The sequence below is a fragment of the Hemiscyllium ocellatum genome, chromosome 25, assembly GCF_020745735.1.
Source record: "Hemiscyllium ocellatum isolate sHemOce1 chromosome 25, sHemOce1.pat.X.cur, whole genome shotgun sequence".
NCBI lineage: Eukaryota > Metazoa > Chordata > Chondrichthyes > Orectolobiformes > Hemiscylliidae > Hemiscyllium > Hemiscyllium ocellatum.
The window spans coordinates 20215768-20239506 of record NC_083425.1 but is presented as its reverse complement, the minus strand read 5'-3'; the positions used below and the strand labels follow the sequence as shown (position 1 = coordinate 20239506).

Here is a 23739-nt window from a genome sequence, read left to right as displayed (position 1 = left end):
TCTCCACTTCTGACCTTATGATGGAGGTAAGGTCATTGATGAAGCTTTAAAGACGATTGGACTGAGGACATGAGACTGACAAACTCCTGCAGAGATATCCTGAAGCTGAGATAACTGACCTCCAACAACCATAGCCACCTTCCTGTGTGCTAGATATGTTTCCAACCAGCAGATAGTTTTTGGCCTGATATCCATTAATTCCAGTTTTACTACGGGCATAATTGATTGAATGTGGCTGTCACTCACAATGCAACTTTTAAAAAAATACCATTCCCTAAAAGTCACATAGTGCTGAAATTAAATAATTCAATGCGAAAAGGGCAAGGATAACCCAGATAATTAACAATAGGTTCTCTCTCATCATTAAAGCAATAAATTAACAAAATTCAGGTAATTAATGTTGAATATGTATTTTGCATTTATTTACAAAATTATACAAATTTTTAAAGTTAACAATTTATTGACCATGAACACAACTTTCAAATAAATGTAACTAAATGCAATGCTGATAATTGTTGTAACACAGAAATCCATCCAGGTTTAACTTACATTCAAACATGTGAATTAGGAGCAGTAGTCATTAGACGCCATTCAGTCCCTCTAGTTTGCTCTGCTGTTAAATAAAATGATGGCGATCTGTTTGTGTTTTGAATTTCACATTCACATCCACCCCTGATAATCGTTGATTCCCTTACCTAATGACAATTTAGTTCCCCCCACCTTTAACATATCCAAAGACCCCCAATTCCACAATTCCAAAGTCCAATATATATGTAAATGGTATTTTAAACTTCAAACATGAATTTCTATTTGGTTTCTGTATCTCAATATTATAGTATTGAACACTCAAGGCATCTGAACATATTATTACTGTAACATTACAGTTTGTGAGACACACTCTACAGAAAAACATTTACACAAAAAGACAAACTTCATTAAACTGCATTTTGTAGGTCATCAGGTGTGTAAAATAAAATATTATTTCCAAAATTAAAATTAAATAGTTTTAAGTTATGTATAATTCTTCCTCTTCTTTTACGTTTAAGAAATTCCAAGGTCAGTCTTTCTGTTGGAGGAGCAGGTGTTCTTTTGCAAATATACCCATGGGCATTCAGAAGCCTGCTTAAAGATTCCACCTCAGCACAATTCCCATATGGCCAATATACAGTGCCATTGTTTTGTTGTTGTAGATTATTTTCTATGGCTGGAAACATGTCCAGGCATTTTCTACAAGGTGGTATGGGAGCGAGTAGTTGTCGTTTGCCATTTACTCTATGCATTCTCCTCTGGGCTCTAGAATTACTCATCATTTGGTAAGCATTAGAAACCACGGTAGGGTGGAATTGAATAGCTTGTTGGTGATGTGCATTCGTTGTCTCTGAAGCCATACATACTGCGAGGCTAATATCTTCATTCCACGTGCGGTAACACAATATGTCTATCATAAGTTCTCTCTGATGCCTTCCAAAGCATGAAATTGAGACACCAAAATAATTGTCTGTTTTTTGGTTTGTAGCCAAGTTGTGGTAGAAACAGTAGCTGACAACTGTTGATACGTAACTAAAGACATTCCCACATCTCCTGCCTTCTTGGGAATTTTGTTCCACAATCATTTGTGCATTTAGTTTTAACAGAGAATTTAAAATCGATTCAACGCTGTTTGTTTGTGCCATGTCAACCACCTGAGAAAGAAAAGAAAATTTGAAATATCTTTTCCCAATGCAGTGGTTAAACATTATCCACTATTTTCATTGAGGGCTTTGCAAGTTTATTTGAAATACATTGGAACCTCCAGTAATGCAGCAGAGAGCACTCAAAGACTAATACTGCAAATTAAGTTCCAGGCTAACATTTCTGTGTTCAGCATAAACATTGGTGAGTGGTAATGTTTGCTTTAATGATTTCTGTGCCCTTAAAAATGTGGGACGTTTGCACTACAGTTGTGCAGTTATCCAGCGCCACACATTATTAAATAGATTGCAAAGTAAGTTTTCAGTACTCTGCACCACTGATCTGCCTGCATCTCATCAAAGAAGAGCACTCCATCTCACTTCACATTAATGTTGATCGTAGAATCCCTAGTGTGGAAGCAGGTCATTTGTCCCATCGAGTCCACACGACCCTCTGAAGATCCTTCCATCCAGATACAACCGCCTACACTATCCCTGTAACCTTGCAGTTCCCATGGCTAATCCATCTAGCTTGCATATCCCAGGACACAATGGGCAATTGAGCATGGCCAATCCACCTAACTTGCACATCTTTGGACTATGGGAGGAAACCAGGGCACCCAGAGGAAATCAACACAGACACTGGGAGAATGTGCAAACTCCACACAGACAGTTGCCCAAGGTTGGAATCAAATGCAGGTCCCTGGCGCTGTAAGGCAGTAGTGCTAACCACTGAGCTACTGTGCCACGCTAATGTTGTATTTCCATTTTCTAGAGATCAACCTTAAAACCTCTCTAACAACGTTTTACTCTGCCGACATTTTGCATTGTAGGAATTGGATTGAAAACATCAAATTTAAGCTGTGCAAACATCTACCTAATTAGTCAGGTTTGGAAATGAATTTACCTTTTAGAGTTAAAAGGCCATTGAATGATGTTACAGTGCCATATAGAAGTATCAATACTCAACATGGTTGTAAGCAGAATAGAGCATAAACAAGTTAAACTAATCACTTAGATATCTTTTTTAACAACAGGTAATTTTGGAAATATATCATTTGTTTGTCACAGAAACAGTAACATGCATATCAATACAGGTTTTGCCATTAAAACATTCCCAATGCCCTTCACAAGTGAAAATCATGCTAAGCCTTGGTGGGAGAGATAAGGAAGGATGCGACTGAAAGGTTGGTCAAAATCCTGGAGTGTAAAAAATGTTTTTAAAGCAGAAGGGAGAAATAAAGAAGGTTTAGTTGGTGCCTTCAAGGTAATAAAGGTGAGGCAGCTGATGACTTTGCCACCAGTAGTGGGGTGAATGGAAAGGAAATGCGCAGAAGACCAATGGGGACCGGAGACTGTGGGAGGCAATAAGGGCACAATAGACAGAAATGCAGGAAGTCAAGTTCTCATTGAACTTGAAGCCAAGGTTAAGAATTTTTAAAAGTAATGTGCTGGAGGAATTGGGAATCCAGAGTAAGGACATGAGTAATGCATGAATGGAACTTAAAGTGGGAAAGAAGATTCGCAATTAAGATTTGGACATGTCGGACATTTTGACAAGTCAAGGATTGAAAGCAGATATGGAGGATGAAAGCAGAAAGGAGATGACAAAAATGTGGATAAGAGTTAGAAATTGGTAGTCTTGATGGCGTGAAGTTTAATGCTGTACTCTGGATGAAGCAAAATGCTAAATTTTTGCACACAGTCTCAGAAAAATTTAAATAGTAAGAGAGATGGGGCTGGAGTCAATGAAAAAAGAAACAGAACTTACGGCATTTGCAAAAATCAAACACTTTGGTCTTTCCAAGGATGAAGTAACAGAAGCTGTGACTAATTTATGTTTTGATGGAAATCCAAGGACACTGAGAAGCTTTTGAGATTGAAAAAGGTCATGGGCTGTCCAGTTGAATGGCACCAGCATTTACGTGATAGATTAGAGTGGTGCTGGAAAAGCACAGCAGGTCAGGCAGCATCCGAGAAGCAGGAAAATCGACATTTCGGGCAAAAGCCCTTTATCAGGAATAGAGGCAGGGTGCCTGCAGAGTGGGGAGATAAATGAGAGGGGGGTGGGGAGAAGGTAGCATAGAGTACAATAGGTGAATGGGGATGGGGATGTAGGTGATAGGTCAGAGAGGAGGGTGGGGGAAGGTAGCAAGGAACACAATGGGTGAATGGGGGTGGGGATGAAGGTGAAGGTCAGAGAGGAGGGTGGAGTGGATAGGTGAAAAGAAAGATAGGCAGGTAAGACAGGTCATGAGGGCAGTGCTGAGCTGGAAGGTTGCAGCAGGGGTGAGGTGGGGGAAGGGGAAATGAGGAAACTGGTGAAATCCACGTTGATGCCATGGGGTTGAAGTTTTCCGAGGCAGAAGATGAGGTGTTTTTCCTCCAGGCGTCAGGTGGTGAGGGAGCGGCGGTGGAGGAGGCCCAGGATCTGCATGTCCTTGGCAGAGTGGGAGGGGGAGTTGAAATGTTGCACCGCTGGGTGATGGGGTTGATTAGTGCGGGTGTCCTGGAGATGTTCCCTAAAGCACTCTGCTAGGAGGCATCCAGTCTCCCCAATGTAGAGGAGGCCGCATCAGGAGCAATGGATACAATAAATGATGTTGGTGGATGTGCAGGTAAAACTTTGATGGATGTGGAAGGCTCCTTTGGATGGAGGTGAGGGAGGAGGTGTGGGAGCAGGTTTTGCAATTCCTGCGGTGGCAGGGACGGGTGCCAGGAAGGGAGGGTGGGTTGCTGGGGGGCGTGGACCTGACCAGATAGTCACGGAGGGAACAGTCTTTGCAGAAAGAGGAAATGGGTAGGGAGGAAATATATCCCTGCTGGTGGGGTCCGTTTGGAGGTGACGGAAATGTCGTCCGATGATGTGGTTTATGCGAAGGTTGATAGGGTGGAAAGTGAGCACCAGGGGGGTTCTGTCCTTGTTATGGTTGGAGGGATGTGGATTGAGGGCGGAGGGGTGGGATGTGGACGAGATGCGTTGAAGGGCATCTTTAACCACGTGGGAAGGGAAATTGTGATCTCTAAAGAAGGGGCCATCTGGTGTGTTCTGTGGTGGAACTGGTCTTCCTGGGAGCAGAAACGGCGAAGGCGGAGGAATTGGGAATATGGGATGGCATTTTTGCAGGTGATAGGGTGGGAAGAGGTGTAATCCAGGTAGCTGTGGGAGTCATGGGTTTGTAAAAAATGTCAGTGTCCAGTCGGTCATCATTAATGCAGATGGAGAGGTCCAGGAAAGGGAGGGAGGTGTCAGAGATGGTCCAGCTAAATTTAAGGTCGGGGTGGAATGTGTTGGTGAAGTTGATGAATTGCTCAACCTCCTCGTGGGAGCGCAAGGTGGCACCAATGCAGTCATCAATGTAGCGAAGGAAGAGGTGGGGAGTGGTGCCGGTATAACTATGGAAGATGGACTGTTCTATGTAGCCAACAAAGAGATGGGCATAACTGGGGCCCATGGCTACTCCTTTGGTCTGGAGGAAGTGGGAGGATTTGAAGGAGAAATTGTTGAGGGTGATGACCAGCTCAGCCAAACGAATGAGAGTGTCGGTGGGAGGGGACTGTTGGGGACGTCAGGAGAGGAAGAAATGGAGAGCTTGGAGGCCCTGGTCATGACGGAGGGAGGTGTAGAGGGATTGGATATCCAAGGTGAAGATGAGGCGTTGGGGGCCAGGGAAACGGAAATCTTGGAGGAGGTGGAGGGCGTGGGTGGTGTCTCGAACGTATGTGGGGAGTTCCTGGACTAGGGGAGATAGGACAGTGTCAAGGTAGGTGGAAATGAGTTTGATGGAGCAGGAACATGCTGAGACAATGGGTCAGCCGGGGTGGTCAGGCTTGTGCATCTTGGGAAGGAGGTAGAATCGGGCGTGCAGGGTTCCTGGACTATGAGATTGGAAGCTGTGGGTGGGAGATCTCCTGAGGTGATGAGGTTCTGTATGGTCTGTGAGATGACGGTTTGGTGATGGGGGATGGGGTCATGGTTGCGTCTATGTATAACACTATCTCTGGGTGTGTCGCAGTGATGAGGAAGAGTAGGGGCTAAAGGATGAATGCTTGTGACATTTTGATGGACTGGAAGGAAATGCATTCCTGGAAGTATGCCAGCTGAGCTTTTTTATGGTAAAGTACTTTCATTTTTGGTGTTTTTGTTATTTAAATAAATTATTTCATGTTGTTCATTCCCGGGATGCTTTAGGGTTTAAGCCCTGAAGAAGGGCTTATGCCCGAAACGTCGAATCTCCTGCTCCTTGGATACTGCCTGACCTGCTGTGCTTTTCCAGCAACACATTTTCAGCTTAGGGTTTAATGTGTCAAGGTACACTTTAACTGTTATTGCTGTTTAACTATTAACTAAAACAAAGGACATATGATTTATGTGCTTGCACATCGCATTATACCAAAGACAGTTTTGAAGTAAGATGTGGAAAAATGGAGTCAGGATGAAAACAAGTTTGCATCTGTCATTTTGAAATAAAAGCTTGTTACTAGACGTGTTTTTAATATTTACCATGCTAGAGTTAATTAGTATTGACAATACTTGTGAAAGATAAAGATTCTAAGCATAGAGAAGCCGACCATTGCCTGAAATTGTTGCTTAATTTACGTATTAAAAAATTAGTATCACAGGATGTTGTTTACACAAATTCTGAGCAATTACACTTATCACGAACCATGAATAAAATGTAAAAGCTCACCAGCCCAATTCAATTTATGTACTGTATTCAGTAAATCATTGTTCATTCCTCATATATCACATTAAGCTTAGCGTTTGGGTTAAAAAATGCTCCTTATGTATCCAGACATTTTCATCTGGTGCTCTGAGTTACTGGTGCTGATCTACTGATATGAACAAATATTTGTTGCAATGCAGTGGAAGAGTAGTGTGAAGAAAATGCTCACCCACTTAACATCCCAGCAAAGCAAACAAAAACATGTGAAGAACATTTGCAACATTTATTTAAAAATTTAAAAAACAATGAAACAATGGGACCAGTTACTCTGTAATTGCACTGAGACACATTAGTTTTACTGGTTGATGTCACTTCTACTCACTATTTCAAGCAGAATTGTGTAAGGTGGTCGAGTTGGAAGATGTGTTTTGTACTGTTCAAACACATCAGGAAACTTGTGAGACCAGGATTCCATTGATTCTTCAAATATGTCTCGTGGTTCAAAAGAAGGTTCGCTAATATGACATAGAAACAGAACCGTATGCAGTATCTGTAAAAAAAATTCATTAATTTCAACAATGACAATCAACTCTCTAGGATGAGGCTGGATCACAAAACTGTACCTTACTCCCTCAGTAAGGGAATGTTAATGGAAATTGTGTTAAAAAAAACTGCTCAATTCTAAGGTGAAAAATACAAATTTCACCCAAGAGCTTTATTACATTTTATAAAATGTATAGATAGCTGCAATATATTAACACTTACCTTATTATAATGGAAATTCGGTCTAACAATTATAACACCAAGATCAATGAAAATAACCGAATAAAATCTATTTGCACAATTTTATGATAATTAAACTATTCATTTGGAAGAAGTACAGTAAGTAATTGTGAAAGTAATTTTTCAGTGCTGATTAATCTCATATATATCACTTAGTACTAATTAACACAGGCTTATCCTAATCTTTATTACCATAAAAATAAATAAAACCAAAACCTCTTTAATGTATTTCTTTGCTCTTTCCCTGGACAGTTTCTTGGTTCCTACAGCATGCTGGATGAATTTCACAGATATCATTATAAATTGCATTGCACTTTTCAGAGATGTCTGCGTCCCAAAATAGTTTTCTTCCATAAATGTGTTACATTCAATTCTGGTGAAACAGAAAACAAGGAAATCTGCATCATTCAACAGGAAATAGTTCAATTTGTGGAACAATTCTGTAAAGGAATACACTGAAAACATGGCAATCATTTGGGGATTATCACTTTTTGTCTCATGCTTCTCCTTTCATGGTGAGCATCAGCATGAGTAAGCAATATGGACCACATTGATTGGAGATAAATTTTAGAAGCTGGGGTTGCTTCCTTGTTCAGGAGAAGATTAAAGTGAAATTTAATAGTGGTGTTCGAAAGTTAAAGGGGTATAGTCAGAATAAATGGTGAGAAACTGCTCCTGTTGGTAGAAGAATAGAGAATATTGATTTAAGGAAATTGGCAAAAGAAGCAACTTTAGGAAAATCTTTTTATGCAATAGTATCTGAAATGCATTACCTATGAGAACCTGATGGAGACAAATTCAACAATGGCTTTCAAAAGTGAATTGAACAATCGTCTGAAGAGAAAAGATTAATTGCAGGGCCATGGGAAAAATATCAGGAACTGGACCCAGTGAGATGCCCTTCCAGAGAGCTGGCACAGACAGCATGGACCAAATGGCCTCCTTTTGTGCTGGAACTTTTCTAGGATATTTGTCATGACAAATCAGGTTCAAAACAAAATAAAACTACCCTTGTTTTATCTTTGGTATGTTATTTAAATAAAACAGACAACTGAAAGAAATCTCAAGGCTATAATGTCATTTAGGGTAAAGAAGTCAATAATAAGCTACATAAGATTTTATTTCATCAGAATTCCATGGTTGCAAAAAATTTCCATTATTGTCTTCAGACTCTCAGAATAAAATGAGTGATTGCTGAGGAAGTCAAACCTGTTAAAATAAATTATTACAGCTTCAAATCAGAAAGAGCAACCCAAGCAAAACATAGAAGATTGTCAAAGATGTATTAAGATGATAAAAATCCCTGATTAGGGATAGTCAACATGGATTTGTGCATGGGAATTCATGTCTGACAAATTTTTAAGAACTTTTTGAAGAGGTAACCAAGAGGGTAGATGGGGTAACCAAGAGGGGCATGTTGTATATATGGACTTTAATAATGCCTTTTACAAGGCTAGTCATGAAGGTTAGATTGTGTGGGATCCCGGGAAAGCTAGCTAATTTGATTCAAAATTGGCTTGATGGTAGGAAGCAGAGGGTAATGGTAGAAAGTTGTTTCTTGGACTGAAGGCCTATGAATAGTGGTGTGCCACAGGGACCAGTGCTGGGACCTTTGTTATCTGATATTTACACAAATGATCTAGAAATGAATGTACAAGGCATAATGAGTAAATTTGAGAGGATACAAAATTAGGAGGGATCATTGATAGTGAGGAAGGTCATCAAATATTACAGAGGGATCTTGATCAGATGGGAAAGGGGGCTGAGGATTGGCAAATGCAATCAATACAGACAAGTAGGACTTATACAGTAAATGGTAATGTCCTGAGGAGTGTTGTGGAATAGAGGGACCTAGGATTACAAGCACTAGTTCATTGAAAGCAGCATCACAGGTAGACAGTGTGGTGAAGAAGGCATTGCCATGTTGGTTTTCACTGGTCAGGCATTGAGTAAAGAAATTGGGATGTTACGTTATAGCTGTGTAAGTTGTTGGTGAGGTCACACTTCGAGTATTGTGTATAGTTTTGGCCACACTGTTATAGGAAAGACATGGTTAAAACGACAAAGAAGATTTACAAGGATGTTGCCAGGACTAGTAGACCTGAGTGAGAGGGAGAGGTTGACCAGGATAGGACTTTATATCTTGGAACATAGGAGACTGAGATGTGACCTTATTGAAGTGAATAAAATCATGAGGGGCATAGTTAGGATGAATTCCCAAGGGTAGGGAATTGAAGACCAAAGGGCATAGATTTAAGGTGAGGGGGAAAGATTTAAGGAGGGCCCGAGGGGCAACTTCTTCACACAGTGTATTACGTATAGGGGAATGGGCTGCCAGAGAAAGTGGTTGAGGCAGGTACAATAGCAACATTTAAAAACATTTGGAAAGGTACATGAATGGGAAGCGTGTAGAGGGATATGGATCAAATGCAGGCACCATGGACCAGTGTGGGCTGAAGGGCCTGTTTCCATGCTGTATTACTCTATGACTCTAAGTGGAAAAGGCAATAACAGCATCCTGTTTTAAAGAGGACTGCCTTTATCACCAGTAAGGAAGAGGCAACCTACTTCAATGGCATGGTACTTTGCTGATATAATGATATGCTTTGAACTAAAATTGAATAAACACATCAGGTTTAGTAAGCTCGACAGCTCAATTTTGCATTCCCACTTAAAATATTAATCATCACACTGTATCACGGTTTAAGTCTCAGGTTTAAAATTATTGCAGATTTATTTCTTTACATTAGAAATGGAAAATCCAGAACTCAAACAATCAACATATATAAATAGTGAACCATCTTACCGTCTCTCTTCAGGTAACATTGGAACTAGGGAAATAAAACAGACTGCATTAGTTCTTAGTGTTCCATTAGTTTCTGGTGAGTAACTTCTACCAACTTATAAGATGCATTTAAATTAGATATTGATCTAATAATTGTTACTGATTAAGTTTTAATCATTAATGCACAGGCCATTCAGGACAAAAGAAATGAAAACAAAATCCTCCATGTTGGATTTGAAATTCATAAAAATTATTTCTTAATCCAAGATTAGCTCATGTTAAAACACCACCCTCCTGCCTATCTTCAAGGGAAAAAGCTTCCCCTGACTTTCTGTCACTGATGCCCAATATTAAACTCTCACATATGTGGAGCAATCTATAACCATTTGGCGGTGTCACTCTGTGACCTGCTAAAGCAGGTGGTGATCAAGAGAGCCATTGGAGTGGATAATGGTAGTGTTTCAACTCAGCATGGAATCGACTAAATGGGTAGGTAATTCCTGGTCATTCATGTGATCAAAAAACATCAGAATCTCGACAATCATTATTCACAGTTCCAGAGTGCAAACATTCACATAAAGGTGCAATGCATTTGCATTTTTTAAGCCATGGTATGGGACATTCTGTGATTGTGCTCATGTGTATCAGCAAAATATTAGCTTTCATTCAGAAATACTTAGAAAAAATAAGTTTAGTTGTATCTAAAGTTCTTGTGCAAAAGTATAGTATTTGAATTTTATGATAACAACACGCAATTATGTGGAGCCTTGAACACAGAAAACATTCCAAACTGTTTTACAGAATAGTGTGCAAATATCAAATTGGAAGGAGAAATTAAGTGGTACAAGAAAAAGACCTGGTCAAAACATGGGTTTTAAGTAGTGTCTTAGCGGAGAAGGGATATAGGGGAAACATTGCCAGAAATGGACCTAGCTGGCTTACAGAACACACACCAATACCAGTGTAAAGGCAGGAAACAATGAACAAGAGATCAGAATCAAAGGTGTTGGAGAAGGTTACAGAAACAGACCGGAGTGAGACTAAGGAGGGAATTAACTCAATGATAAAAATGTTATGTTAATTTTAATTATTGTAACTCAGCAAGGATAGAGATGATGGTGAGAAGCTGAAAATGTGTTGCTGGTTAAAGCACAGCAGGTTAGGCAGCATCCAAGGAACAGGAAATTCGACGTTTCGGGCCAGAGCCCTTCATCAGGAATGAGGAGAGGGTGCCAGGCAGGCTCAGATAAAAGGTAGGGAGGAGGGACTTGGGGGAGGGGCGATGGAGATGTGATAGGTGGAAGGAGGTCAAGGTGAGGATGATAGGCCGGAGTGGGGTGGGGGCGGAGAGGTCAGGAAGAAGATTGCAGGTTAGGAGGGCGGTGCTGAGTTCAAGGGAATCGACTGAGACAAGGTGGGGGGAGGGGAAATGAGGAAACTGGAGAAATCCGAGTTCATCCCTTGTGGCTGGAGGGTTCCCAGGCGGAAGATGAGGCGCTCTTCCTCCAACCATCGTGTTGTTATGTTCTGGCGATGGAGGAATCCAAGGACCTGCATGTCTTCGGTGGAGTGGGAGGGAGAGTTAAAGTGTTGAGCCACGGGGTGGTTGGGTTGGTTGGTTCGGGCGTCCCAGAGGTGTTCCCTGAAGCGTTCTGCAAGTAGGCGGCCCGTGTTCCCAATATAGAGGAGGCCACATCGGGTGCAGCGGATGCAATAGATGATGTGTGTGGAGGTGCAGGTGAATTTGTGGCGGATATGGAAGGATCCCTTGGGGCCTTGGAGAGAAGTAAGGGAGGAGGTGTGGGCGCAAGTTGTGCATTTCCTGCGGTTGCAGGGGAAGGTGCCGGGAGTGGAGGTTGGGTTGGTGGGGGGTGTGGATCTGATGAGGGAGTCATGAAGGGAATGGTCTTTGCGGAACGCTGATAGGGGAGGGGAGGGAAATATATCCCTGGTGGTGGGGTCCGTTTGGAGTTGGCGGAAATGACAGCGGATGATACGCTGTATACGGAGGTTGGTGGGGTGGTAGGTGAGAACCAGTGGGGATCTGTCTTGGTGGCGGTTGGAGGAGCGGGGCTCAAGGGCGGAGGAGCGGGAAGTGGAGGAGATGCGGTGGAGGGCATCGTCGATCACGTCTGGGGGGAATCTGCGGTCCTTGAAGAAGGAGGCCATCTGGGTTGTACGGTGTTGGAACTGGTCCTCCTGGGAGCAGATGCGGCGGAGACGAAGGAATTGGGAATACTACTACATGATGGTGAGAAGGCCTTGCCGAAGAACAGGATACAAGAAATGGAGCTTTCAATGAACTTTTTCTGTTCTGGTTTCAAAGTACTGTATATCTGGCTAAACACTGGAGAATGGCTGGATAGCTTACCTCCTGCCAAAGTAGTCCCAGTTTACCAAATTAACAAACTATACATAAAAGTATATGAAGACAACCATACCTTCATTTGCAGAACGGTAACATCCATTGATGTAGCTGACTTGCTCATGGTACATGTGGCAGTTTTCCCGCTTACAGTTACCATTTGAATTCTCTTGATCACATAAGAAATACCTCCTCAGGGTCTGTAAACGCACAATGATTTATTATTTCACATTAGTCTTCTCCAAGAAACAAATGAAATTACTAATAATGACTAATTTCATGATTAATAGAAACTTTGTGCTGCACAGTTCTATGTTCTATCTCTAATTACCTCTGGGAAGATTACCTCTAAAATCTATGAAGACAAAGGAAGCACATGGTGAGGACAGTGCAAGAGAGAGAGAGAGAGAGAGAGAGAGAGGACCTGCACAGTTACCGCCTTTGCTGTTTGAATTCGTGTATCGCTGGACATCGGAGTGCATCTGGGAAAGTTATCAAACAGTGAAATTCACAACTAATCTTGGAGGAACTGTTGGGCGAAGTTCACAGCACAGAATCAGATAAGTTAATTGTTGTTTTAATTCTGTCCAAGATAAAGGCTGCAGTAGTGAGTGTAATGGATTCTTTCTTGATTATATGTTTTTGGAGATAAGTCTCTTGATTAAACTTAAAATAAGCCATAGCTATTAATTTAACCTGGGGCAGTGTTTGTAGAGGAATAAGATGGTGTTATTTTCTGGGTCTGTAGATTGTGAAGGAGCAAAAAATAGCCTTTGCAGTGAGATGTACTTCTTGTCAGATGTGGGAGTTTAAAGACAATTTAAGGGTTACTGCGGATTATATCTGCCATAAATGCTGTTGGATGCGAATCTTATCAGATCAAATGGATCGGTTGCAGAGACAGATAGAAGCGATGAGGAATTTGCAACAGCAACAGTATGTGAGGGATGGCAGTTATAGGAAGGGGGAAAAGTCTCAGATACAATCACATAGATGGGTTAACTCCAGGAAGGGTGAGAGAGGTTGGCACCTAGGGCAGGAGTCTTTTGTGGATACACCCATTTCAAACAGGTATGCTGTTTTGGAAAATGTAGGGGGTGATGGATTCTCAGGGGAACGTAGCGCGAACATCCAAGTTTCTGGTATTGAGACTGGCTCTAATGCAACGAAGGGTATGTTGGCTTCCAAGAGATCAATTGTGTTAGGGGATTCTGTAGTCAGAGGGACAAACAGACGTTTGTGGCCAGCAGAGAAAAAATCGGAATGGTGTGTTGTTGCCCTGCTGCCAGGATTAAGGATGTCTCAGAGAGAGTGCAGAGTGTTCTCACGGGGGAGAGGGGCCAGCAGGAGGTCATTGTCCACATTGGAACCAACGACATTGGAAAGGAAAAGGTTGAGACTTTGAAGGGAGATTACAGAGTTAGGCAGAAATTTAAAAAGGAGGTCCACAAGAATAGTAATATCTGAATTACTCCCAGTGCTAAGAGCTAGTGGGGGCAGGGAAAGGAGGATAGAGCAGATGATTGCATGGCTCAGGAGCTGGTGTATGGGAGAAGGATTCACATTTTTGGATCATTGGAATCTCTTTCGGGGTAGAAGTGACCTGTACAAGAAGGAGGGATTGCACCTAATTGGAAGGGAACTAGTATACTAGCAGGGAAATTTGCTAGAACAGCTTGGGAAGATTTAAACTAGTAAGGTGGGGTTGGGACCCAGGGAGAAAGTGAGGAAAGAGATCAATCTGAGACAGGTACAGCTGAGAACAGAAGTGAGTCAAACAGTCAGGGCAGGCAGGGACAAGATAGGACTAATAAATTAAACTGCATTTATTTCAATGCAAGGGGCCTAACAGGGAAGGCAAATGAACTCAGGGCATGGTTAGGAACATGGGACTGGGATATCATAGCAATTACAGAAACATGGCTCAGGGATGGGCAGGACTGGCAGCTGAATGTTCCAGGATACAAATGCTATAGGAAGGATAGAAAGGGAGACAAGAGAGGAGGGGGAGTGGCATTTTTGATAAGGGATAGCATTACAGCTGTGCCAAGGGAGGATATTCCTGGAAATACATCCAGGGAAGTTATTAAGAAATAAGAAAGGGATGATCACCTTATTGGGATTGTATTATAGACCCCCCCTAATAGTCAAAGGGAAGTTGAGAAACAAACTTGTAAGGAAATTTCAGCTATCTGTAAGAATAATAGGGTGGTTATGGTAGGGGATTTTTAACTTTCCAAACATCGAGTGGGACTGCCATAGTGTTAAAGGTTTAGATGGAGGGGAATTTCTTAAGTGTGTACAAGACAATTTTCTGATTCAGTATGTGTATGTACCTACTAGAGAAGGTGCAAAACTTGGCCTACTCTTGGGAAATGAGGCAGGGCAGGTGACTGAGGTGTCAGTGGGGGAGTGCTTTGGGGCCAGCGACCATAATTCTTTTCGTTTTAAAATCGTGATGGCTAAGGACAGACCAGATCTAAAAGTTGAAGTTCTAAATTGGAGAAAGGCCAATTTTGACGGTATTAGGCAAGAAATTTCGAAAGCTGATTGGAGGCAGATGTTCGCAGGTAAAGGGACGGCTAGAAAATGGGAAGCCTTCAGAAATGAGATAACAAGAATCCAGAGAAAGTATGTTCCTCTCAGGGTGAAAGGGAATGCTGGATGACTAAAGAAATTGAGGGTTTGGTTAAGAAAAAGAAGGAAGCGTATGTCGGGTATAGACAGGATAGATTGAGTGAATCCTTAGAAGAGTATAAAGAAAGTAGAAGTATACTTAAGAGGGAAATCAGGAGGGCAAAAAGGGGACATGAGATAGTTTTGGCAAATAGAATTAAGGAGAATCCAAAGAGTTTTTACAAATATATTCAGGACAAAAGGGTAACTAGGGAGAGAATAGGGCCCCTCAAAGATCAGCAAGGTGGCCTTTGTGTGGAGCCACAGAAAATGGGGGAGATACTAAATGAATATTTTCCATCAGTGTTTACTGTGGAAAAGGATATGGAAGATATAGACTGTAGGGAAATAGATGGTGACATCTTGCAAAATGTCCAGATTACAGAGGAGGAAGTGCTGGATGTCTTGAAATGGTTAAAAGTGGAGAAATCCCCAGGGCCTGATCAGGTGTACCCGAGAACTTTGTGGGAAGGTAGAGAAGTGATTGCTGGGCCTCTTGCTGAGATATTTGTATCATCGATAGTCACAGGTGAGGTGCCGGAAGAATGGAGGTTGGCAAACGTGGTGCCACTGTTTAAGAAGGGTGGTAAGGACAAGCCAGCGAACTATAGACCAGTGAGCCTGACCTCGGTGGTGGGCAAGTCGTCGGAGGAAATCCTGAGGGACTGAATGTACATGTATTTGGAAAGGCAAGGACTGATTTGGGATAGTCAACATGGCTTTGTGCGTGGGAAATCATGTCTCACAAACTTGATTGAGTTTTTTGAAGAAGTAATAAAGAAGATTGATGAGGTCAGAGTGGTAGATGTGATCTATAATGACTTTAGTAAGGCGTTCGACAAGGTTCCTCATGGGAGACTGATTAGCAACGTTAGATCTCATGGAATACAGGGAGAACTAGCCATTTGGATACAGAACTGGCACAAAGATAGAAGACAGAGGGTGGTGGTGGACGGTTGTTTTTCAGACTGGAGGCCTGTGACCAGTGGAGTGCCACAAGGATCGGTGCTGAGCCCTCTACTTTTTGTCATTTACATAAACGATTTGGATGCGAGCATAAGAGGTACAGTTAGTAATTTTGCAGATGACACCAAAATTGGAGGTGTAGTGGACAGCGAAGAGGGTTACCTCAGATAACAACAGGATCTGGACCAGATGGGCCATTGGGCTGAGAAGTGGCAGATGGAGTTTAATTCAGATAAATGCGAGGTGCTGCATTTTGGGAAAGCAAATCTTAGCAGGACTTATACACTTAATGGTCAGGTCCGAGGGAATGTTGCTGAACAAAGAGACCTTGGAGCGCAGGTTCATAGCACCTTCAAAGTGGAGTTGCAGGTAGATAGGATAGTGAAGAAGGCGTTTGGCATGCTTGCCTTTATTGGTCAGAGTATTGAGTACAGGAGTTGGGAGGTGATGTTGCAACTGTACAGGACATTGCTTAAGTCACTGTTGGAATATTGCATGCAATTCTGGTCTCCTTCCTATCGGAAGGATATTGTGAAACTTGAAAGGGTTCAGTAAATATTTACAAGGATGTTTCCGGGGTTGGAGGATTTGAGCTATAGGGAGAGGTTGAATAGACTAGGGCTGTTTTCCCTGGAGCGTCGGAGGCTGAGGGGTGACCTCATAGAGGTATACAAAATTATGAGGGGCATGGATAGGATAAATAGACAAAGTATTTTCCCTGGGATGGGGGTGTTCGCAACGAGATGGCAGAGATTTAGGGTGGAAGGGGAAAGATATCAAGGAGACCTAAGGGGCAATTTCTTCATGCAGAGCATGGTGTATGTATGGAATGAGGTTTCCATGCTGTACATCTCTATGACTCATTGACTCTATGTGGTATAGGTACACCCATAGTGCTGTGAGGGATGGAGCTAATGGCTTTTGAGCCACCAACAGTAAATGAATGGTAACAATTAGTCATACTCTGTTCTCCAAAGTATTATACTTCATCTCTTTCGATTTTGCAATGTTAACACATTATTTGCACACAGATCCTGCCAAAATCTTAGAGAATATTCTCAAGCGGTCTTGGGGAGAAAAAGGAGAAAATAAAAATTTGGTTACATCATCAGAGATAAGATGGCTTCACTTTACTATGATATTAATATATGTTGTTATAGAATGGAGGGATACAGATTCATGATGAGAATTCCTGCAGTGCGACAGTTTGGATTTCAGCCATCACTAGTGGGTGCTTAAGACAATTGAGAAGTCAAGGGGTGTTCATAAACAACTGACTGGTAAAGGAGTAGTGTTATGATATGATATAGTTACAGGCCCCTAACATTTAAAAAGGAATGCAAACTTTTCTTTTCAATCAATAGAATTATGCACAATATTTCATGTTTTTCGACAAAACTAGCTACTGTACAAATTACAGAACTAATTAAACAAAGCAAATATGGCTGACCTAACAATGTGGTTTATAATTATTTACAGTACGTACGCATTCAGATTTACTTCTTACCTCCTGAAGAATTCTCTTATAAGAAATTGCAAGTTACTTTTTGTGCAGGGACTAGGTTGGTGTGGCACAGTCCTCTGGAGAATTTCCCTCAGCTTCAGCTGCTATTACAGGTAAAATTTTCATTTCCTCTCTCTTAACTGTGGAGGCCCTGTTCCTTGTTCTCATTACATTTCTAATACTTCCAAACTAATCTACAGGATACTTTCTTCACCAATAAGACATTGTGAGTCTTAATGTAGATTCTCCCACTAATTTCAAAAATAGGAAATATTGCAACTTTTGTTTCGTCATAAGTTCCAAATGTGATTAAGTATCAGCAACGTTCCAGACAGCCGATGACAACATCCGTGACTTACTCTGATTACAATGCAGTTCCAGTTAACTGGTATTTATTTCATATAAATTTATCAGTGAACTGAAAACCACACAAGGTCCAAACTGCAATAAAAGTGCTTTCCCAGCAAACACGCAGATAAATTGAAACCAGAAAGCCTTCCTAAGCAAACACAGAACGTTGGGGAAACTCAGGTGGCCTGACAGTTTCTGTGGAGAGAGAGAAACTGAGTTAATGTTTCAAGACCAGTATGACTTTTCGAAACTGAAGGTGTTTGGAAATGTTTCTTTTCATACTTTTGACAAAGGCAGAAGCCCAGCGCAATAGGCAAAGAGGTTGCTAATGGTAGAGAAAGAGAAGAAACGCAAAATGGGTGTAAATTAGGGTGTAAGAAGGAGAGAATGGATCTTCTATACTAAGAACAAAGTAAACAAAATGCAAACAAGCAAGCCTATTGGGGAGGGATGGGGGAAGAGAATGTAAGAAAAATGGAAAACAGACATAATGCTGTCAGTTTTTGACGTTTTAAATATTGAGAGCTTGAGGCTGTAAAGTGCCTAAACAGAAGATGAGCTGTTGTTCCTTGAGCTTGCATTGTACTTCACCGGAATACTGGAACAGGCCCAGGAAAGAAATATTACCATGAGAGCAATGTGGTTTATTGAAAGTATGAGCAACTGGGAGGTGAGGGTCATTCCTACAGACAGAGTGGAGGTGTTCTCATTTACAATTGACATAAATGGACTTTATAACCTTTCAGGATTCACTTGAATGCATATTAAGTAATTTTGCTCCAATTCCCAAACCAATCTTTGTATCACACTTCTTTGCAAGCAGTGTAGTCCCTGCGTGCTTCCCCCTCCCCCCCCCCCCACACCGACCCCAACCACCACCATCTTCAATTTCCAGCGAAGTAAGCCCACCTGCTGTTTTATGATCACAGACCCTGATGAAGAGACACTTGGCTTGAAACATTAATTCTGCTTTCTTGCCCCAGATGCTGCCAGATGTGCTGAGTTTCTCCAGCAATTTCTGTTTATGTTTCACATCGAGTAAAAAATCTTCGAGTAAAAAATGAGATCTGCAGATGCTAGAGATCACAGCTGCAAATGTGTTGCTGGTCAAAGCACAGCAGGTTAGGCAGCATCTCAGGAATAGAGAATTCGACGTTTCGAGCATAGGCCCTTCATCAGGAATAAGAGAGAGAGAGCCAAGCAGGCTGAGATAAAAGGTAGGGAGGAGGGACTAGGGGGAGGGGCGATGGAGGTGGGATAGGTGGAAGGAGGTCAAGGTGAGGGTGATAGGCCGGAGTGGGGTGGGGGCGGAGAGGTCAGGAAGAGGATTGCAGGTTAGGAGGGCGGTGCTGAGTTGAGGGACCACTTGCGCCCACACCTCCACACTCACTTCCCTCCAAGGCCCCAAGGGATCCTTCCATATCCGCCACAAGTTCACCTGTACCTCCACACACATCATCTATTGCATCCGCTGCACCCGATGTGGCCTCCTCTATATTGGTGAGACAGGCCGCTTACTTGCGGAACGCTTCAGAGAACACCTCTGGGCCGCCCGAACCAACCAACCCAATCACCCCGTGGCTCAACACTTTAACTCCCCCTCCCACTCCACCGAGGACATGCAGGTCCTTGGACTCCTCCACCGGCAGAACACAACTACACGACGGCTGGAGGAGGAGCGCCTCATCTTCCGCCTGGGAACCCTCCAACCACAAGGTATGAATTCAGATTTCTCCAGCTTCCTCATTTCCCCTCCCCCCACCTTGTCTCAGTCGGTTCCCTCAACTCAGCATCGCCCTCCTAACCTGCAATCCTCTTCCTGACCTCTCCGCCCCCACCCCACTCCGGCCTATCACCCTCACCTTGACCTCCTTCCACCTATCCCACCTCCATCGCCCCTCCCCCTAGTCCCTCCTCCCTACCTTTTATCTCAGCCTGCTTGGCTCTCTCTCTCTTATTCCTGATGAAGGGCCTATGCTCGAAACGTCGAATTCTCTATTCCTGAGATGCTGCCTAACCTGCTGTGCTTTGACCAGCAACACATTTGCAGCTATGTTTCACATCACCAGCATCCACCGTTCTTTATTTTATTATTATGCTGCTTTAAGATGCTCCTGTTACAGGGATTAAGCTCTTAAAGCAACAAAGCCTCAATCATTTAAATGTAATGGAATTCAAGCTGCGTTCGATGAATTTATCTAATTTTCTACAGTTAGACTTTAATTCATAAAACTAAAAATTATGCATTAAAAGCCCATTCATTATAGCAGTAAAACTGAATAGCTTACTGAGCTATGACAGAGAATAAAATAGTTATAGGGTCATAGATATGTACAGCACAGAAACAGACCCTCAATCCAACACGTTCACGCCGACCATATATTCCAACCCAATTTAGTTCCACTTGCCAACATCTTGCCCAGATCCCTCCAAACCTTTCCTATTCATAGACCCACCCACATGCCTTTTAAATGTTGCAATTGTACCAGCCTCCACCACTTCCTCTGGCAACTCATTCCATACCAGCACCGCCCTCTGCTGAAAAGGTTGTCTCTTAGGTGTCTTTTATATCTTTCCCCTCTCACTTTAAATCTACGCCCTCTAGTTCTGGACTCCCCCACCCCAGGGAAAAGACTTGTCTATTTACCCTATCCATGCCCATCATGATTTTATAAACCTCTATAAGGTCACCCCTCAGGTGCCAATGCTGCAGAGAAAACAACCCCAGCCTATTCAACTTCTCCTTATAGATCAAATCCTCCAACCATGGAAACATCCTTGCAAATCTTTCCTGAACCCTTTCAAGTTTCACAATATGCTTCCAATAGGAGTCATGATTTGGAGATGCCGGTGTTGGACTGGGGTGTACAAAATTAAAAATCTCACAACACCAGGTTATAGCCCAACAGGTTTATTTGGAAGCACTGGCGTTTGGAGTACTGTTCCTTCATCAGGTGGTTGTATGAAGGAGCAGCACTTTGAAAGCCAGTGCTTCCAAATAAATCTGTTGGAATATAACCTGGTGTTGTGTAATTTTTAACTTCCAATAGGAAGGAGACCAGAAAGAGAATCCCTACAGTGTGGAAATAGGTTATTTGGCCCAACAAGTCCACACTGAACTGCTGAAGAGTATCCCACTCAGACTCATTCCCGACCCTATTACTTAACATTTTCCCTGACCAATGCACCTAAACTACATATCCCTGAAGGAGTGAAAGATCAGCCATATCACTGTGGAGTTGCAGATAGACGAGATCAGATGGAAGACTTCCTTTTCCAAAGAATCTTAGTGCATTAGATGATATTTTTAAACTGCAATTGATTACACTTTCATCATCATAATCTTCAAAACATAGGTTCAAATGGTCAATAAATTGTTTAAAATAGTAACAAGACCATGCCATACCTCTTGATTCAAATGTTTTTGGGGGCAGTCGCTGTTTGTGCACCTCTTTTGTTTATGCCACACAAGGCAGACATCTGCTGATAACTTACAGCTATCTCTATGCAGAAACCGGCACTGTTGCTGTCAAAACAAGTTATGATGCTTATGAATTAACCATTAAAATAGTACCAATAAGGAAATCTGCCATATATGTGCTTAACAGGAAATTGTATGGAACAAATTTTATAAACTTTAATCACATTTATTTTTTCAGTTTCCAAAATCAGCAGGCAATCTTTTTGCCTTGTAGACATTAATTGCCTTTTATGCACTAAATAAATATCATTATTGACTTATAAAGTACAGAAATGAAGAAATATATAGAATAACAAACAACTTTTAATTTACTAAGCAGATAGACCATTTAAATTCATGGAAGTACATGGTTAATTAATTCCAATCACTGAACTTTCGAATTCTAGAAAATATTGAAACAGATGAATGATTACGAGTTGAAATGCATTGGTCAAAGGTGTGCCAAATTAAAATGCAATAGTCACCTTCAAATGGATGAATATTTGAAGGAGGAAAAAAGGGTTCATGTAAATTGAAAGAAATTTAACATGCTCATAACAGAAGTTATGGAGTCACAGAATAGTACATTAGAGAAGGAGGCTATATGCCTCTGAGTCTGTAGTGGTTCTTTAAAGAGTTCCAGTAAGCTGGATGGCTGGTTTGCAATGCAGAGAGAAGTCAACGGTGCTGGTTCAATTCCCGTATAGATTGATCTTACCTTAAAGGTCTTGTCTTCTCAACATTGCCCCCTTACCTGAGGTGTAGTGACCTTCAGGTTAAACTCACTCCCCAACATCCCTTTATAAAGAGAGTGTGGGACTCTAAGAACTCTAAACAAAGGGCAGCTTCAGACCCACATTATGTGGTTAACTACTTAAACCCTTTCATAAACTACGGTAAGCTTCTGCAATTGTAAAACACTAATTTAAAGATCATTTCTACCATAATGTAACATCATCACAAAGTAATGCAGTTGACCCACCACTGTCTTTTTGAAGGATGAAATGTGATCTAGTAGCATTTCCATTATAATGAAAACAAAATGTTAATAATCAAGTATGTGCTTATGGTCCAATCAAGTTTCAAAATATAGAATAAATAATATGGTTATTTATATTGACAAAGAATTGAATTATACTTACTTCTTCGCACTGACTTTGGTATTGAAAGAAAAAACAGTCAATGTCTTCTGGTTGGTAATCATTTCTCTGGAGTAAAAATGTAACATAATCAATGTGAGAAATACCAAAAATATCTTAGTCCACAGGCTTTACACTTCTTGAAAGCTCTCTCGGATTTCACTGCTAGCTGGCTCATCAATTTTGTGTCATTCTCCCGGGTTTATTGCTATATTTAAAAGGCATTACCAGGTCTCACTAACATTGGAATCATTGGTAATTTACACAAGAAAAATAATATTGGAATTGCAGGAAAATCCAACATTCCTCCATTTTCATCACCAATTGCAAAGCAGTAAAACAAAGGAAGAAGAGAATTTTGCCAGAGTTGTATAGATCCCTGATTTCACCACATACTGCATTCGGTGTTGGGTGCCAGGCCTGTCAGTTCACTCAGTGAGCTGGATGGTTGGTTTGTGATGCAGGAAGATGAAGTTTCGCACAAAGGTCCCACCTTCTCTACCTGGCGTGAGGCGTGATGACCCTCAGGTTAAACTCAGTCATTGTTCTCTAATGAGAGAGCAGCTGTTTGGTCCTCTGAGACTATGGCAACTTTATTTACCATATCTGCGGGATACAGAACCATGGGGGGCATACTGCACGATTCACCAGAATATTGCCAGGCTGTTAGACGATGAGGAACGAGGCAGCTCTTTCCTCAAACATAATCTCTAGTGGGAAATCACATCACTGAATATCCACCCAGTTCTTAGAAACTTGCAGGGCTTGGGTTTTTGCTGTTTTATTCATTAAAGAATAGCAATTATTGTTTATGATGGTGCCTTACCTCTGCCATTTTGTTTCAAGGAGCTCTCTTGAGGTCAATGCCCCCAGTCCTGAAGAAGGGTTATACCCCAAAACTTGACTTCTCCACCTCCTGATGCTGCCTGGCTCGCTGTGTTCCTCCAGCCTCCTGCTTGTCAATCTTCGCTTCAACTGCCAAAGAAGAAAAATATTTAACTCCACATTCATTCGGCTGACGCTAACAAGAGGTAACGACTTCACATATTCATATTAAAAAAAAATCCTCAAACGCTACAACGTTTCATAAAGTTGCCATTATAATTCCAACAAGAGATCCCCCGATAAGTAACTGTCGCTTCGCCGAGACTGGGGATTTTGTTGTGACTCTAAAACAGAGACATGAACACAGAATGAGCAATAAAAACAATTTGAAAACGACCCTAAAATTCCAAATCATTTCAATCACGAAGAGCCAAGTTTTAAAATTAAGTTAATAACCAGAATCATCATTAACCTGCTCAGTGATAGTCCTGCTGAAGAATAATATGTACAAACGAAACCTTTTCTCTTTTATTACAACATAAGCAGAG

The 23739-nt window shown here is 41.7% G+C and overlaps 1 protein-coding gene across 1 annotated transcript; it reads right to left on the bottom strand.

The window, feature by feature from the left end:
- Positions 1-471: 471 nt before the first annotated feature.
- Positions 472-23737, bottom strand: LOC132828010 (uncharacterized). Its single transcript, XM_060844880.1, has 9 exons — positions 23664-23737; positions 23193-23341; positions 22370-22435; positions 21174-21293; positions 12347-12470; positions 9927-9951; positions 7337-7493; positions 6720-6887; positions 472-1682 (listed from the first exon to the last, which is right to left on the bottom strand). Exons 2-9 carry the CDS (start codon positions 23199-23201, stop codon positions 936-938), a joined length of 1416 nt encoding a protein of 471 aa, XP_060700863.1. The 5' UTR covers positions 23202-23341; positions 23664-23737; the 3' UTR covers positions 472-935.
- Between the last annotated feature and the right edge of the window lie 2 nt (positions 23738-23739).